This window comes from Fonsecaea nubica (genome assembly GCF_001646965.1).
Source record: "Fonsecaea nubica strain CBS 269.64 chromosome Unknown Scaff51, whole genome shotgun sequence".
NCBI lineage: Eukaryota > Fungi > Ascomycota > Eurotiomycetes > Chaetothyriales > Herpotrichiellaceae > Fonsecaea > Fonsecaea nubica.
The window spans coordinates 59,286-76,432 of NW_019173724.1; the positions used below are offsets into that span (position 1 = coordinate 59,286).

The 17,147-nt window shown below is 50.2% G+C and overlaps 6 protein-coding genes across 6 annotated transcripts; 3 read left to right on the forward strand and 3 right to left on the reverse strand.

Moving 5' to 3' along the window:
• Positions 1-3,515: 3,515 nt before the first annotated feature.
• AYO20_07354 (hypothetical protein) lies at positions 3,516-4,950 on the reverse strand (the record flags this gene model as incomplete). The annotated part of the gene is made up of 5 exons (XM_022645640.1): positions 3,516-3,531; positions 3,629-3,793; positions 3,847-4,354; positions 4,426-4,446; positions 4,512-4,950. The coding sequence occupies 5 exons, from the start codon at positions 4,948-4,950 to the stop codon at positions 3,516-3,518; spliced, it is 1,149 nt and encodes a 382-aa protein (XP_022498355.1).
• A 1,459-nt stretch (positions 4,951-6,409) lies between these two features.
• On the reverse strand, positions 6,410-6,973 carry AYO20_07355 (hypothetical protein; the record flags this gene model as incomplete). The annotated part of the gene is made up of 1 exon (XM_022645641.1): positions 6,410-6,973. One exon carries the CDS (start codon positions 6,971-6,973, stop codon positions 6,410-6,412), a length of 564 nt encoding a protein of 187 aa, XP_022498356.1.
• Positions 6,974-8,770: 1,797 nt separating this feature from the next.
• On the forward strand, positions 8,771-10,036 carry AYO20_07356 (hypothetical protein; the record flags this gene model as incomplete). Its single annotated transcript, XM_022645642.1, has 2 exons — positions 8,771-8,875; positions 8,930-10,036. 2 exons carry the CDS (start codon positions 8,771-8,773, stop codon positions 10,034-10,036), a joined length of 1,212 nt encoding a protein of 403 aa, XP_022498357.1.
• Positions 10,037-10,981: 945 nt separating this feature from the next.
• On the forward strand, positions 10,982-12,031 carry AYO20_07357 (hypothetical protein; the record flags this gene model as incomplete). Its single annotated transcript, XM_022645643.1, has 1 exon — positions 10,982-12,031. One exon carries the CDS (start codon positions 10,982-10,984, stop codon positions 12,029-12,031), a length of 1,050 nt encoding a protein of 349 aa, XP_022498358.1.
• A 2,464-nt stretch (positions 12,032-14,495) lies between these two features.
• Positions 14,496-15,263, forward strand: AYO20_07358 (hypothetical protein; the record flags this gene model as incomplete). Its single annotated transcript, XM_022645644.1, has 2 exons — positions 14,496-14,669; positions 14,724-15,263. 2 exons carry the CDS (start codon positions 14,496-14,498, stop codon positions 15,261-15,263), a joined length of 714 nt encoding a protein of 237 aa, XP_022498359.1.
• Positions 15,264-15,327: 64 nt separating this feature from the next.
• AYO20_07359 (hypothetical protein) lies at positions 15,328-16,959 on the reverse strand (the record flags this gene model as incomplete). The annotated part of the gene is made up of 1 exon (XM_022645645.1): positions 15,328-16,959. One exon carries the CDS (start codon positions 16,957-16,959, stop codon positions 15,328-15,330), a length of 1,632 nt encoding a protein of 543 aa, XP_022498360.1.
• Between the last annotated feature and the right edge of the window lie 188 nt (positions 16,960-17,147).

The following is a 17,147-nucleotide window of genomic DNA, read 5'->3' on the forward strand; positions in this document are numbered from 1 at the left end:
GAGGAGGAAAGGGAAGCGGAAGGTAAGGTGAAAGGGAAATTGGCCGGCGGCAAGGGCTGGAGATGCCCACCAACCCGGGTGTCTCGTGGCGGGAAGGAGCGCAAAGATCGGTGTGTAAGAATAGATGAAGGCACAACCGGGAAAAGGAGGTTTTTTGGCCTTTGTGTTTCTTTTTCTCGTCCCCGTCCACGCGCACCCCAAATGTGCGTGTAACCGTAAGCGGCGCGGCTGGTCTGGACGGGTGGAAGCTGGCTGGAGGTTGAGCTAGATCACCACTAAAGCTTGAAACAGCAAAGGCCACTGGCGACGTCGATCGAGGAGGCTCACTACTTTGAGGGGGGAAGAGGAAACAACTGTCAGGTCCCGCGGTCCTGGGCTCGCTGGGCGAGGGAGTCCTTGGGGCATGTGGTGAGAAATCGAAAGTCTGGGACCCGCCGCCAAAAGCCTAAAATAACGGGGGAAGCCAGTGACAGCCAGTAGTGAAGCGGCGCGGAAGGGATCCGTTGGGTGAAACCGGAGCGCTGAGTGACTGGATTGAGGAACTAAACACGAGAAGGGGCTCAGTTCAGCTGAAAGCCTCTCGGAAGACGGTTGATTGAATGCCCTGAGTTGGGCTGGAACCGGGGGGAAGACGAATTGACGGTACAAACGTGGGTGACGGTGGTGACAAGCAAGTTGGCCGCGGTCAAGAGGACCGGATGACTGGTGACAGGGCTAGCGCGGGAATGGCGGTGGATGGCATTCATCGAGTTGGCCTTGAGGGACAAAAAGCAGGTCCAGAGGGCGGAGAGAAGGAATGATACGTCGACAGAAGAAGCTGGAAATGCCTCCGTGATGAATGGTAAGTGGATAACGACCGAGACAGATCCTAGAGACTGGTAGTCAGCCGACCCCACGACGTTTGATCCAAAAGGAAGAAAACGACTCTTGAAGCTCGACTCTAGCTTCACTCAAGGAATTTGGTATTGATGCAGGAACCAGGGTCAGATGGCAAATATCCACTGGGCTGGTCAGTTGGTGGTGAGGTTTGAGGCAAAAGGGGAGTTGTTACAGACGAGGGTGACTGAAGAGGGGGTTACAAGAGACAAGGGCACGGCCGAGACAGGATCCAGAAATGGGGAAGTTGGGAGCCATGGTGATCATGGGAACCGATATGGCAGACAGGGAGACAAGGAGTTCCGAAGCTCCATGGTGGGCAAGACGCAAGACGGGAGTGACGAGGCGAGGTGGAAATGTGGATGCATCCGTATAGGAGGATACGGGGGACTGAGTGAGTAAGTGACTGACAGGCGGTTAATGATGGAGGAAAAGTGGGCGGTACGAAATGCCACATCCGTCGTAGTCAGCAGTCCCGTCCGAGAAACGAGAAGAGACAGAATTGGGCGAAAGGAGGAGAAAAGCGGAGAGATGAGGCCGAGACAGAGAGACAGGGAGAGAGAGACGAACGAACAGGGCAACAAACCAGATGCCGATAGATGGAACGGATGTACGCTTCCACCCCCACTTGTTATCGACACCGACACCGACACTGACACTGGCACCGGCGACTAATACCGGATAAATGTCTAGAGTAACAAGGTGAGGCTTAAAATACTGGCACCATTGCATTGCTACCAAGATACCTTGTAGATCAATAATGTGATCGACATGGGTAAATATCACAAGGTCCAACGTGGCCACAATGGCACCACGAGCCAACCCGCCGACATGGATCCGGTGGGACACTAGAAGGATCGAGAACAAGGGGCTGATCAGCATCTCTTTTACCAAGTGCTGGTACCCAAGTACAAGCGTTGGAGATAGAGACCAGGAGATGCAGCAGCACAGCATCACAGCATCCCACGGTTAAACGGCAAGGGAGATAGAGAGAGCCAATCACTATACATGGCTGGGTCTCGGTAAGGTCAGTTGAGTTTTGTACGTAAAGTCAAGATCAAATAAAGAAAATCAAAGGGGAAGGAAGATGTTGTTTCTGTTGCACTTGGCGAGGAAAATAAAATAACTACGGAGGAATAAATGGCAGCCCAACCAGATCTTGCATTGCATCATGATCTTGGACTGTCATTGGTCTCTTTTTCTCCTTGATTCTTCACCGCAGCTTGTTCCCATTATTGCAATTCAATTCCCTGCTCCCCTGCTCTTCTACACTACTAGCACGACTAGGTACTCGGCGGCGGGTAGCTTCAGGTAGCTTCAGGTACCTTCTCACCAACGTTGCATTCAAAGGTACCAATCTGCACCTTGTTGTCTCCTTGCTGATGTAGCTACTTTGGTAGCCTGAGTAGCTTATCCACCTCCCAGTCTCGCCTTGAGTCGCCTCACTCGCTCTAACTGCGCTTGTCTCTGGTACATCATCTGTACAAGTACAAATACAAAAACACCAGCCTGGATCACGGCCAACACTGCTCCACTCCCTCTCTTCCTCCAACCCCGGCTTAGTCCTGCAGCCACGTCCATTTCCGACGCGCCTTTACAGGATCCACCATCCACGTTGCTGGGTCTCCTTCCTTCCGTCCCGGATGTACAAAGCACAATGTATCAGGAACCGTGCTGAAATCGGCTCCTTAGTTGACGAATACATACCCATAACGCTCTAATCGAGTCCACCCAGACAAAACCCCCCGCCTACCGATGGCGCACAAAGTCGAACCTGCATTTCTCGTTGGTCGCCGATCTCCTATTTACCAGACGCACGATGCAAAGAACCTCCCCCACGCAGTCTCTACCTATTCAACTCCTTTGCACCCTCATTCACCTTATCAGGAACTTCACACATGACTAAAACCATTATCGTGCCTCCACCACATGCTACTTTACTTACTCGGAGGTCTGGGAAGCGGCCAGACATCTAGACAAGGCCATCACCTCATATCGCGCTATCAAGATGCCGTCTGCTGCCGCTCCCGCTCCCAACTTTCCTAGCCTCCTTTCTCGGGCTCAAGTATATCTAAGTTGGTGGTCTAGATCACCATGACTCTGGGGCCCATCTCGCCCCCGAGTCCCCACTTTAATGGATCCTTGAAGTTGCTTTTGACACTCAATCGGCTTGGATCTACAAGTACAGCAAAGATCCGCTTCGGCTTCGAGGCAATGAGGACATACGCGTTGGCGGGGCCGACCCCCTTCGTGCCCCTTTTCTCTTCTGTTCCCATGTTGATCATGTGAAAGTCTGAGGCCTTACACTTTGCCATAATGGATTGAAAATGTCATCACACCACGCCGTGAAACGTGGGGTCAATATCATACCCAATGGTCTATTTCGTTATCAAAAACATTGGCCCTCGTCAGGCTTTCCAACTCCGGAATTGACGGTTACAGTCGGCTAATGGTTAAAAGGCATACACACTCCCAAGAAGGAAGGCGAGCTGTGCCCATGTCCTACAATACTTTATGCAATGTGCGCGCCGTCAAACCTGCATCCGACAATTATGAATGCTTTACTAGCTCTGGTGGACTAGCCTCGATCGCGTATTCCCAACGACGGTCTTTTCCTCGCCATCTGGAGATCAGCGCCTTTATGTGCAGGTATATCTACAATCGCGAAGTCAGCAAGCCAGACAATCAAAGGAACAATGATGTGGCTAGTCGAAAGTCACATGCCAGAACCAGGAGACGAAACACTACTTACCCTCCGTCGACTCGCAGATCTGCACCGGTGACATAGCGACTGGCATCACTCAGCAGGTATACCACCGCTCCCTGAAGGTCCTCTGGAGAACCCATCTTGCCGACCGGGATCAGGGATGTCCAGGTCTTGTTAAGTTCCGGGTTATCATCCAGAATCTTACGGGTCCTGTATGATTCGTTAGCTGGTCGAGGGAAACCACCCGGTAACAAGTTACTTACAGAGCTGTCAACATGTAGCCAGGGCTGATACAATTCACCCGGACATGAGCGTGCGCCCATTCCACGGCCAAACTGGCGGCAAGATGCCTAACCGCCGCCTTCGCTGCATTGTACGGCGCCTGTGGTTGCGGCACATTCACAATTGAGCCAGACATGCTGCCAATCATGACAATGCTCCCGTGTGTAATGTTGCGCTCCATGAGATGCCGACCCACGGCGGTGCTGAAAAGATAAGTACCGTCGACATTGACGCCCCAGAGTTTCTTCATGCGCTCATACGGGTACGTCTCCGCAGAGAAGTTCTCTGTGAATCCTGCCGAGGTGACCAAATGGTCGATTTTGCCGTGCTCTTTGATGATCTCAGCGATGCACGCATTCACCGATTCTGGGTCCGAAACGTCGGCATAGTGAGCCGTCACCTTGGGAATATAGTCGTCGGAGCCGCTGTCCGCGTTTTCCTTGGACATCATCGACATGAGTTCTGCAGCTTGCTTTTCACCTTCGTCCTCTATTGAGATTGAAAGGTCAGCATGCTTATCCTCTGGGGGGTGTCGGACATTCATCTGTCAGGGCTAGAACCATAGAGGACCTCGGCGTCGTCTAAGGAGCTCTTTCCAGGAACAAGGATCCCTATGGCGGAGAAAAGGTGTGTATCCAAGACTTACTATTCAGGTCAACAATAGCCAGGTTTGCTCCCGATTGAACCAAGCCTTGACCCATGACCAGTCCGAGCCCTCGTGCACCCCCAGTCACGACCGCTGTCCTCCCCTCGAGACTGAAAGTCGGCAAAGTTCTAACATATTGTATCCCACCTCTCCCCCGCAATGGCCTGTCCGGGGGAAATTCTTCTTCTGGAGGGTATTCCACCACGATATCTCGGTCTGTTCGGGCGGCGGAACCTTCATGAGGGCCGGCCGAAGTGCCGGTAGCATCGGTCGAGACTTTATGGTAGGGATCTAGTTCATCTTTTTCCAGTTGGGTGGGAGTGACTCTGAAAGAGCGGGAGGATGTGGAAGACAGAGGTCGGACGAAGGATGGAGTCGACCGCAAACGATTGAGACGGGGTATTTGCCGGAGGAGACGAAGGGTGGTAGGCGTGTTCATTTTGAGATTCCCCCTCTTGCTTTATTCTTTTGTACACGTTTGCCTTGATGTCGGACAGAATATCGAAGGGACAACCACACTATGCCAGAAATCTGTCACTTTTCACTTTTAGAGGTATTACTTTATAGCCAGGTGGTCAAAGGAAATGGCAGGAGAATGCGAGAGTATAGTGATTGTAAATTTGGCAACGAAAGGACAAGAAGCAGTTTGAACCAGCTTGGTATGTGTTGTGTACAGATGTTTTGTGTATGGGGGAGTAAATTTCCCCCTTCCAGGAAATTTTTGATTGAGATGGCAGATGAAAGATGCAGGGTCACCCAAGGTGCGTTGAAGCGGAGAGTTGCAACGTCAACGTCATATGTCCTTGAGGGTCCAATAATCCCCCCCTTGGTGCCCCTCCCCAAGCTCCCCTTGGAAGCTTCCGAGCTCTTAGCTCCACGACAGACGACAGGGATAGTTAGGGACAGGGAGCTCCAACTCGCAGGAGTAGTAATAATATGCGGCGAAAGCATGTGCGTGACGAGACGGGGGATTCGTCACTCTTTTTTGTCCTCGTCTCGTGTGGAGTAGGAGATCAACATCGTACTTACAATCCTAGCGAGACAAATACGTACCCCCAACGACCCAACAACTTCAGTACCTACCTACCTACCTAGTACACACGCAAGCAAGCAAGCTGCCCTACCCCACGCCTACCGTACGTGGTGCGAGTACATGCCATGTATGGGAGTGATTGGCATACAAAATCCCCGACATGGATGGGTAATCCACCCGACCGACCGAGAGCCATTTGTACCTCACAACTCGTTAAGAGACCTACGTAGTAGCTCGCATTGACCTACTGACCTACTTGTACTGACCTACAGTAGCACCGTCGGTACCTAAGACCAAAGTAGGGGTATCCCGCTGCCCTCAATGAAAAACCTAATCGGCTATTTCTACCCACTGTGTCTATTTTTCTTGAGATCTGATTTCTTTTTTTTTTTTTCTCCGTTCGATCCGGTAGCACCCCATCCATCACTGGTGTTCACGCGTGCCCTCATCTCCTCCACTAATGGGTAAGAGGGACGACGATTGAGTTGAGGAGCATGGCGACGAGGTCGACGAGTCATAGTGGGTAGGTGGTATTTCTACCAACTTCCATATTATGTACCAGACACCATCTACCACATATCTCGTACTGAGGACACTATGCACTGGAATGAATACACTGGTTCGTATCACCACCGTGGATATGAACGGATAGAGTGTGAGGGACGATACTCTAGTGCGAGAAGTGATCTGCTTGTACGTACGCCTTGAGTGAAGTGAAGTATTTTACCGGGTCAAGGCGAACCAAATTCATCTGTTCTATTCATTTCATTTCCATGTTCTATTGGGTTTGGAAAAGGTATGACGGCGAGCTTCACTTGAGAATCTCTGATCTTATGGCTACTTTACCTGTCCTTCTCTAGCCTCGTCACGCTTTGGCACTACGTCCCCGTCTCTCCCCCCTTCTCTCCGAGACGAACCACCACGTGCCAAACGCGGCCGTGACGAACCACAAGACCAGCCCGGCCAGGTCGAACCCGACGGCGGTCTTCATGCGCTGAATGCCGCTCTCATACTCGACCTTCTCGCCGATGTACATGGAGCTGAAGATGCCGGACAGGGCCGCGAAGAGGATGGTCAGAACCCAGTCCCACGCGAACAGCAGGGCGACGGTGCGGTAGTGGAAGAAGATGCTGGCGAGCGAGAAGATGAGCGCCGTCACGGCCGCGAGCGACCCGACGGTGACGGCAAAGACCTTGAGCGCGATTAGTACCCGGACCAGTTCGGGCGGGAAGGACGTGAGTGCGTGAGTTTCGGGGTCTGTCGTACGTACCCATTTTGCGTCGGCGTACTTGTCTGCCTTGGCCGCGTTGTTCAGGTCCACCGCGTACATGCCAATCACGACGAGGGCGTCGATGAGTTGCAGGGACCGGAAGACCAGGTTGAAGATGTTGGATTTGCGCAAGGTGGCGAAGATGGTGAAGATACCCATGGTTTCGGAATGTCTAGGACCTGGTGTCTATCTGGATGGTGATTGCTTGGTTTCAACCTTCTGTTGTTTCTCTTTTGGATGTGATTTGTGTGTAAACTTACGATCGTTTGCCTTGGATGATGACGTTGGAAGTGTCGAGCGAGAGGGATGGATGAGAAGCTGTCAGTGTCAGAAATTGGCAGAATAGTCCAGAGATCCAAATGGTTTGGTAGGACACTCGAGCAAATACCTTGAATCAGTCAAACAAAAGAATGGCAGTGCCTTGTCAAATCACTTCAATGGGTGTTTGTCACCGAGTGGACTAAAAGCAGACAGTGACACAAGCTAGCTTTGTTCGTTCTTTGCCTGTGGTTCTTGTGGCCTTTTGTACGACTGACAACGACTGACAATGGCCCCTCGCCCTTTGTAAATCGCCAGCGAATAGTCGAGTGATAGGATCTTTTGTCGTGGAATAGAGGGTGCTGGCGAGGTGATGGGGATTGACTTCTATTCAAGAGAACTTGCTTCACGGACAAAGACTGGTGATGACACACAGGGACATGTGCCCTTTTGTTGGGCACGAGACATCTGATACATGAAGCGCAGGAAAGAGTTGTTGATAAGTGCATGGCCTCTTGTTAGAGAAACAAACATTTCGAGGTCGGAATCTCGACACGAGGACATTCCATTTCCATCTTTGGACCTGAGCGTGGCCCTGAGGCTCGCCGCTTCAACCTGAGTTACTTTCGCACGTGACTGAGCACTGTAGAGTGCGGCCTGAGCAGTGGCGCCCATATCTGGGCCAGGGCCGGCTTCCCGGCACCCGCCTATAGTTGCCAATTTATCGCCTCGGCCAAGCTTACAGTACCCCTAACGTGTCCCACCAATTCTAGTTGACGTCATGGTTACAAAAGTTCCTTTCTCTAAATTGGGTTAAGTCTGGGTCCAGCTTCGCCATCATCCCACTCCCCTTGCAGTTCCGCATCCCCACAAGGACAACGAGTCAAGTGCTCGATTACTCAAGGCATGTTGGCGCTTGTGTGCTGTTATATCATCAAACATCGCGGTGTTCGCGATTGGTGGCAAACAGCCTATCACGAAATATTCCGGCCACTCCATCAAAGGGGTCGATCTGGCAGCTGTGGCTGGCCAAAGTCAAGGTTCGTTACGTTCCTTCCTTCGACAAACTTTACTACTAGAGACCATGAGGAAAATCTTTTATCCGACATATCATGTTGTAACGCCAAGCCCAACTATTAGTTGGTCTCGCCCAGCCATTGAAAGCCGAAGCTATCCCAACAACCTTTTCAAACCCCCTTGATCACGAGCAGAAAAAGGACCCAAACCGCCTTCCACCACAAGACAATCGGTGAATTAAACGCACAGTCCGAACCTTTTCGCGCAGGGTTATTCCACTATTATCATCTATACTGATTACGTTGTACTTTCCCCTTCTTCTACCTGTCGATACGATATTAACCCGTGGTATCATGCCCGTAAAGCTTCAACTGTCTGATAAGCAAATCTCTTATTCGGACGTGAAGGACGACGAATCGAATGTATTACACAAACTCACGGCGTGGGATCGACGGTGCAAATTCTTCAATCACCTATATCGAAATCAAACTATTCTTCGTGCAGTTACTGCGCACCATCTTGGATTGAATGTCAAGCTATGCAAAGTATCAGAACCAGAAGAGTGGATTTATGGCAGCTTCAATCTATGTATTCCGGTCTTTATCTCTAGTAGGAAAGGGCAGGCAACAAAACGGGTTATCATTCGATTTCCACTACCGCATAAGGTAGGTGGCCCAGAAAATGCGGACGAAAAGCTTCGTTGCGAGGCTGGCACCTACATCTGGCTTCAGCAAAACTGTCCATCCGTCCCAATCCCTCGCCTATATGGATTCGGACTCTCGACGGGTCAGAGGGTAAGAGGACTAATCGGGTTTTATAAACTTACTAACCTAACCTTAGTTTACTGCCATCGAGAAACTACCTCTCCTTCGCCGGCTGGCACACGATTTCTATCACCGACTACGAAACTGGCTGAAGCTCCCCGTCCCTTCGAGATACATTCGTCATCGAGGTGCAAGCTTTGACTCCTTGGGTTCCGGCTATCTTTTGATCGATTACATAGAAAAAAACGAGGGTGAAATGCTGTCATACACATGGAACGAGAGGTATCAAGAGGAGGGACTGCGCAGGAACCTCTTTCGAAACCTATCCCGGATCCTGTTGAACATCGCTCAAGTGCCACTTCCGCGCATTGGTTCCTTCACCGTGGACAATAACGGATTCTTACATTTAGGCAACAGGCCACTGTCGCCGGTAATGCATCAGCTCGAGAATGAGCAGATCCCCGTGGATATCCCTCGTCATCTAACCTACACTTCCGCAGACTCATATGTGATAGACATACTCAATTGTGTACACGATAGTCGGTTACGCCATCAACCAAACGGCGTTAGCGACACTGGTGACTGTATCTACCAGATGTCGGCTCTGGCCGCCATGAAAGCTACCTTATCACTCTTCCTACGACGCGACCTCCGCCATGGACCTTTTGTTTTCAGCCTGACCGATTTACATCCGAGTAACATTTTTGTTGATGAAAACTGGAATATCACCTGTCTTATTGATCTTGAATGGGCTTTCTCCTGTCCCGTCGAGATGATTCACCCTCCCCGCTGGCTAGCGAATCAGGCAATCGACCAGATGGACGAGAAGAAATACGACCCCCTCCGTCGCGAGTTTCTAGATGTTTTCGAGAAAACCGAGCAGGAGCTTTCCATTCAACCTCCACACAGACTTTCCGTTGTCATGAAACAAGCATGGAAGATGGGGACGTTCTGGTACACTTTGGCTCTTCGAAGTCCAATGGGGCTTGCTCGAGTATTCTACGATCACATCCAGCCGATACTCGCTAACGGGCATGAAGACAACGATGGGTTTTACACAATTATGATGGAATATTGGACCATTGATACGAGGACGTTCATTGAGAGGAAACTAGCAGATAAGGAGGCCTACGACAGGAAGCTCCGTCAGGCGTTTGAGGACAAAGTAGAAAATCCCCGTTAAGGATAATTTCAGTTTCCTGTCGGCCCTTGCGAATGATCTTACTTCTGACTAGTTCCCACTTCCCTTGCCGCTCCTTCGGCCTTTCGAGCTGGCTTGTCGAGGGCGTCCAGCTTCTTCTGACCAGTTCCCTCTTCCCTTGCCTCTCCTTCGGCCTTTCGAGCCGCCTTCTGGAGGGACTCCAGCGGCTTCTGAATTCTCTTTGCTTTGACGGCATCCGAAGACGAAGAAAGTTGTCTCATGTCTTTGGGCTTGACTCTGAGAGCGATGTTTGCCTCTTCAGCAACGCCATCATAGGAGTCTGAGCGTCGATCGGCCATTCTTGTAATGGTAGCCTGAATGTAATTAGTTGAAAGACTGCTTCTCGATTAGCAAGTAGTCAAGCACTGATAAGAACTTGCACTCTTACATTTTCAGGTAGGACGCTATTCAATAATGTGATCGTATAACGAGTCCTTGAAGATGGTAAACTTTGTCAAAGGTTGGGCTGTAAAGGCCAGGCATATAATGGTGTTAACAAGCATTCGCGATTCCCGCCGAGCCGCGTTACTGACGGGGCTCACAAGAGCCACCAGAAAGGCAACCTTCCCGAGTCACATGTAATCACTGAGGGGTATGGTTGGGCACCGATTCTCCATCCGAACCGAGGATCACTGCTAATTGACCAACTCCAGAGGGCAAAAGTCTCCGAATAGGGCACATGTGGAACCATCCCAGGCGGCCAAGATGCACATTCTCCCGCCTTTTGCAGCATTACAAAGGTGACACTCTTGCATCATTTTGAATCTGCAGGTTTTCTCCACTTTCTAGACGTACAAAGATGGCACTCTTGAATTCCCCGTCAGCTTCCCATTATTCTTGATGAGTTGGCAAAGCTGCCCTACTCTTGGTGCAGAAGAGGCCCAGATCCACTCTCGCATTCCAGAGAATTGTTTGATTGATTAGCGCATGGCCCAACCACCTATCACCAGCATTATCCCTCAATTTACGCGCCTCCTCACATCACCATGGACGAGAGCGAAGACGCCTTATGGTTTTGACGACGCTATACAACGAGCACACCTGGATGCTACCGAACAGATCTTTTTGAGTGTTGACTTTAGAGCCTGGCTGTCATTCTTTCTTGCACAATCAAAACGCTCGGGACGTAGCTCTAACACTGCTGTCGATCGTACCCGACGGCTCTCTGCTGAGGATCAGCGGGAGGTCGCGAACCAGGTCTTCGCGGCCAAACCCCATGCTACAGTGAGTGTAGCAGTGGAAAAGTTGCGGAAGAGGTACACCGAACTATTAGGCGCTCCATCTAGAGCGGTGCAGCCGGCGATTGTGCCCTCAGTTGAAAGCCATTTGAGGTCATCGTCGCCTATCATGTCCTTCGCACAACCCGAACCTTTTTATCATGCGCTTCAAACAGCAACCACTGGATCATCCGACGGCAACCTTGCAACGAGTGCCGAAATAAGTCTGCCCTTGACGGCTTCGACGAGTCTGGAAGTGTCTGAGCTGCAGACGCAGACCATCGAAAATCCTGCTGCCGAACAATTACTTCAGATTTTCCCTATTTACTTGTGCGGTGCGATTAGCAAAATTGGCACAAGAGCCCGGATTTCAATGGTCTTCCCCTATTCTCTCGACCTTGTTTGTCTCATGGGACTAACTATTGAGTCGAACAAGGTTGAGTATATCGCGATGGAGCTATTCGGGATACATCTTGAGACAGCGGGTGAAGTTCGCTATATGATCCTGGACACTGGAGTGAGAGTTACCCCAGGGAAAGATCTGACGCTATCTGGTGCTCGGCCTAAGGGAATAGAAAGGCTATTAGGTCTATCAATGAGCCAGGAAATTGACATTATCCGGAAAGACGAAAAAGAAAAAGCGATTCCAGTTACCCACCTCGTCACCATGCAGATAAGCAGCGACGCCCGCAAGAATGCGTTTCTCAACGTGTCTCTTCCACAGACATATGGACTCCAGATTAGGAGATCCTTATTTTGACCATCAAGATCAACTTGACGACCCCACTACTCGTCCACCATCTCCCCAAAACACCAATGTCAGACCAGAGCGAAGAACTCCTTTCCCAGTGCTCCTGTTGATGTTTCGAATCTGTTTCAATTGCCCGCCCTGTAATTGAGCAAGGGTAACTTTATCGCATCGTTGCCAATAGACTCTTTCGCCTCTACCCTTGACATCACAGGGCGTACTTTCTCCATCCTTGTCAAAGTCGATTTCGTCGTCGTCGTCATCAAGGGCTTCATCTTGAAACTCGAGGGGCGCTTTCGTGGAGGCCTAAAGAATGGTTAGGAAGTCATCGCCCATGGATAAGGAGACTTGCCATCAAAATAATTCAGATGTCGATCACTCCGTGAGCGAACCTGATCGTAAATGACTCGCAATAATGCCGTAGCCGGAGATGGTGGGTGTAGGTGGGAATGGGGGCCGGCAGAAGATGGAGAGAGATAATGCAATCGTAACGGAACAGTGCAAACACTAGGAGATCAGGTTTAATGAAATCAGAAGGTATATTTTGTTGTCTGTATCAGAGTAAAATCATGCAGGCTGCGGACGGGGCTTTGCAGGATGGCGGGGTTAATTCTGAGCAAGAAGGTTTGGGCATCAATAACTCCACGTGACTTTATCCGAGTCGGCGAGGTTCCCGCCACTGTTCGACGGCCAATGCCACTTTTTCAAGGTTGACACTATCAGGGTGACACTTTTTCAAGGTTGACACTTTTGCAAGGTTGACACTTTTGCAAGGTTGACACTTTTGCGTCCTGCTGATAATCACGGGCACTGCAACAAACATCAAACCATATACTCGATTTAATGCATTCTCGCTGCAATGCACGGCAATGCACGGCAATGCCGTCGTGACCTCCCACAAGACCTGCGTTAGATTAGGAGACTTGCCGGATTGCTCATGGAGCTGTTTGACTCCGTCGAGGAGAACGGCTAGACGAGACTGGTGCACATATCAAACGTGTATAGTATTACTCCTTCCAGTCTCCTTCGAAGCCACTCACCGATGTCAGCAGTAGTACAGCTTTTCGTAACGCTATACAAGCCCCAATCGAGATGAGTACATTCGATGTACCTATTGAAATGTAGGGTCTCTCGGCAAAGGTTTGTTCATTGAGCTGTCTGACTCCGTTGAGTTAGAGAACGGTCGGTGATACGCAAGGTGCTTGCCTTCACGAGGATATAGTGGACCATCGGGTATAAGAACTGCTCTTGCCAACTTCTCTGGAAGCCACCGGGCTCTTTCAGAAAGCCTCTCCAGTGCCATCATTTTTGCATGTGCTCAATTCAGCACACCTGTTCTCGCTGCGTCTCGGACATCTCGTTTCCAAAGGAACTCTTACCCCTCTCCACCTCTTTTAACACCACGCTTATCATGTCACAAAATCCCAGTGACCCTCCCAAGGAATCCCCTAAACCAGAGGCGAGCTCTCCCCAACCGGGCGACGACGAAAAGCCAAAGAAACCTCCGACTCAAAACGGAGTTAAGCAACCTACTTGGGACGATATCATTCGGGACCCAGGGCTGGATGGGCAGGAGAAGGATGGAGACTCTAAGGGCAAAGAATAAAGGTGTGATATGCCCCGCCCTGTGAAGCTCATCATCTGCAGGGTTGGAAGTTCTGTATGTCCTTCGTATTTTCCTGACATGTTCTCAGTTCTGACAGTATCACGGTGGGGATAGTTACCAAAATTCGCCGTCTTGGAGAGGCTTGTTTCCTTATCGATGTGTCTGTGGATGGGCTGGTTCTAGTGATATGTCAATCGATCAAGTGTGGGTGGTCTTTGCTTGTCGAGGAGACGTTCCCTTTCGAGAGAGTAGTCTGCCGAACAATGCTTTTACTGTCTCAGGATGAATACTTCTCGTCCTCTCTAGCTGTTTGACGAGTTCGAATGTGGAAGTAGGATTATAATTAAGGCCCCATTCTGCGTACCGCCTCGATCGTGATTGCTGAACAGTAGCAATGGGCCCAGGTCTGGAATGAATCATCAGTGGACCATAACCGGGTCCATGGGACCAACTTTATAGCCCTCAATACCCAGTATTTGGTATCATTTGTCTGTGAAAGGGCTTCCTCTTGTCGGGCTGGAGACTGATATTGTTCGACAGGATGTCGTGGTGTTCGCTTCCCCCACCGTGCTGTTCTCCGTGTCAACGTGACGTGGAGGTGGATATAGGGTCACGTGGTATTGTAACCACACCCACCCACAAGGCTTGAGCTTTCGTTTTCCTGCTTTGTTGCTACACTATTATACTACGCCGACTATTCTAGCCAACGAAATGGCTGGGCATCAATAAACAAGGCATCCATTTTACACATTAACCAAGAACACTACGCCTTCGACAAAACGGCGTGTCTCAAATATTTAAACACCGGAATTTCTCAACCCTTTTGACTGAGCCGAATCCACGGCTTCTATCTTTGCTTTCGCTCGCAATATGTATCACACGCGCGCCGCTGATGATTCGGAATTCCTCGAGGCGGCCAAGGCTGTCCAACTCTTTGCCGAGGATATGATCCCAGGACAGCCCGGGTTATGGCATTTGCCGCTTGAGCAAGTCGCAACTATACCATCCATAACGCGCTTGTACTCTCTATTCGAGAACACAAAAGTATGTTAGAGAAGATTTGTCTCTGGGTTGTACCATGCGTATTAACTACATAAGCTTGCCACAATCATGAAACGCCGACAGCTAGAACACCCAGAAAAGCGCATCACTCTCCGCCATGGTCCGGATCTTATGTGGCATTCGAAACGGTCTCCTCTGGTACGAGAGAACCAATTTGTTGTAGCAATTGGGGTTAACAAGCCCTCCATACGACAAAATATAACGTCTTCAATAATCAAGAGAAGTCATGGAATTGTTACTCGAGATGAAGATGTTCTCAAGTCGCGACAGAAGATCAATCAAGATGATGGGGAGGAACTTGTTACCACAAACGAGGATCAGAAAATGGTTGGCCAAACCACCGATGACATCGCTCCCACCACCACCGAAGCATCACCAGAACCATCGCCACAATGGCAGGCTTTCGTCGAGTTGTTGAGAAAAGACGCAGAGATCGTGGTCTCGACGTTGCTTGATGGCGACGAGCAGCGTGTGGAATTGGAAGTAGGTGACATCCTTGAACTCGATGCGTCTGAGTACCTCGATCCGAAGGAAGGCTTGGCTGGAGCAATGTTTGTGCTGTTTAACTGGTTATGATATCGTCCAAGGAGCAATTCGTAGGAAATGAAGGAGAACCATTATTGACGAGCTGAGATGGACATCATGCCCAATGGTCCGTGTGGCTGGCAGGAAGGGAGAGTTCGAGCTCGATCAAAAGGTCAGGATCCCTTATCCAGTCGTCCCAGTTATAGGCATTGACATCTTGGCTCGTGTCTTCTAGCGCATCATTCTGCTGCAAAGACATCGAGGTCCTTGGGAAGCTCATAGTGTTCGCAGGAGGAGTTATCGTCTGACTCGAATGAAGGCGTCCCTGGACGGCGATCGACGTCAAACTGTCGATTATGGCTGTCTGAGACTCGGAGTTCTGCGTAGGCACGGCGGTGTTTCCATTGATCGGGTGACCTAGGCAAAGACGCTTACGTGGCGGCTCCCTACCATTCGAAATATCATCTAGCACATACAGTTGCTGCCGATTACTTTCTGATTGATGTAGAAGTTGATCGAATAAACCCATCTCAGGCGAGTTCTCTGCAATGATTTTCGGTGTGTTAGTAAAGTCATGTTGCAGATGCTGGGAGTGAAGAGCAGCCGCAACTAACGACTCCATCCCTGCACCGGCATGTTCATCGACGACACCGACATGACTAGGGTCCCCAAGTTGTACTGAGGTCTGATGTGATGGTAGTGAACCCAGAGGGTCGGGAAGAGCAGCGGTTGCAGTAGAAAACTCTTCATTTTCGCTCTCATCAATGCGGTTTGCATATTTGTCTGCCATAATTGTATTGATCGCGTCCACCATGACTGCCCTACTTTCGGCGGTGCAGAGGTTTTCGTTAAGCTCTCGGTATTGACAATATGCTTTTTCGACCGAAGTGTTCAGCGTTCTGGTAATTTCCACCACTGAAGGCTCATCGTGCAACGATAGAACAAGGCTCTCCGCGTCTTTAACGCTCAATTCACGCAATGTAGAAAGCTGGTCAAATAAGAGGAGAAGAGCATGGTCACGGGAAGACCATACCGCCAGCAAGACCTCTCCAAGTCTGAGAATGCGCGGAAGGTTCGAATCGATTATACCTTCACATTCGGCAAATTCATCGTACACATGCTTAGGCTTTCCTCCCTTTCTCCATTCATTATTCTCCTCACGCGATTTTTCTCTGAAGGATTCATATCTCTCGGTGAGATATATTGCTCCGAAGAACCCCTCCAGAAAGAACGCAATTCGGTCAAGGTCATGTCGTTTTCTTCCTGCTAAATCGCCACTGGCACGAGCTGCTGGATTTTCCGTGATCCGCCGAGAGAGAATTCTGCTGATGTTGGTCTTAGTAAGGATTTTCTCGCGTTTTTGGGCGTTATGTTGGACGTTTCTGAGTGCCCTGTCTCGACGGGAAAGCTTCGAGATGGGCTTCTGTCCCGGAACAGGGACAATGGAACATTCAGGGCGAGGCAGTGTTGGTTGCGGTAGCGTATGGCTTGCGCAGGCAGGAGCAACATGAGAGGATGGCGGGCTGATATTGCAACCACTGCCGTTGGGCCAGGAGACCACTTGCGGCTGTGAGGCCACACTGTGTCCTGCCTTTTCTTGTGCAGGTCCATCTTCAGTGATAATGAAGAGACCGGTCTGCAAAACGCGGGTCAAGTACCTCCAGGTGTCAAAGATCAAAGCGCTGTTTGTGGCCAATTCGTCAACATAAGCATCCTTTATCCGGTTACATGCATCGATCAGGTCCATCATTTACCACCGCGGATATGATAGAAACAAAGGAAAAGAACGAGGTGGGGGATTTCGGCGAACCCCTGGCTGAATCTTAGGGTGTTAGAAAAACTTGGCATTGGTTGGGACCCAGCACAATGTCGGGACATCTGGCAATGTCCCAATATTGTGGTGGATCCCAAATCAACATGGTGGCGCTCTTTGGG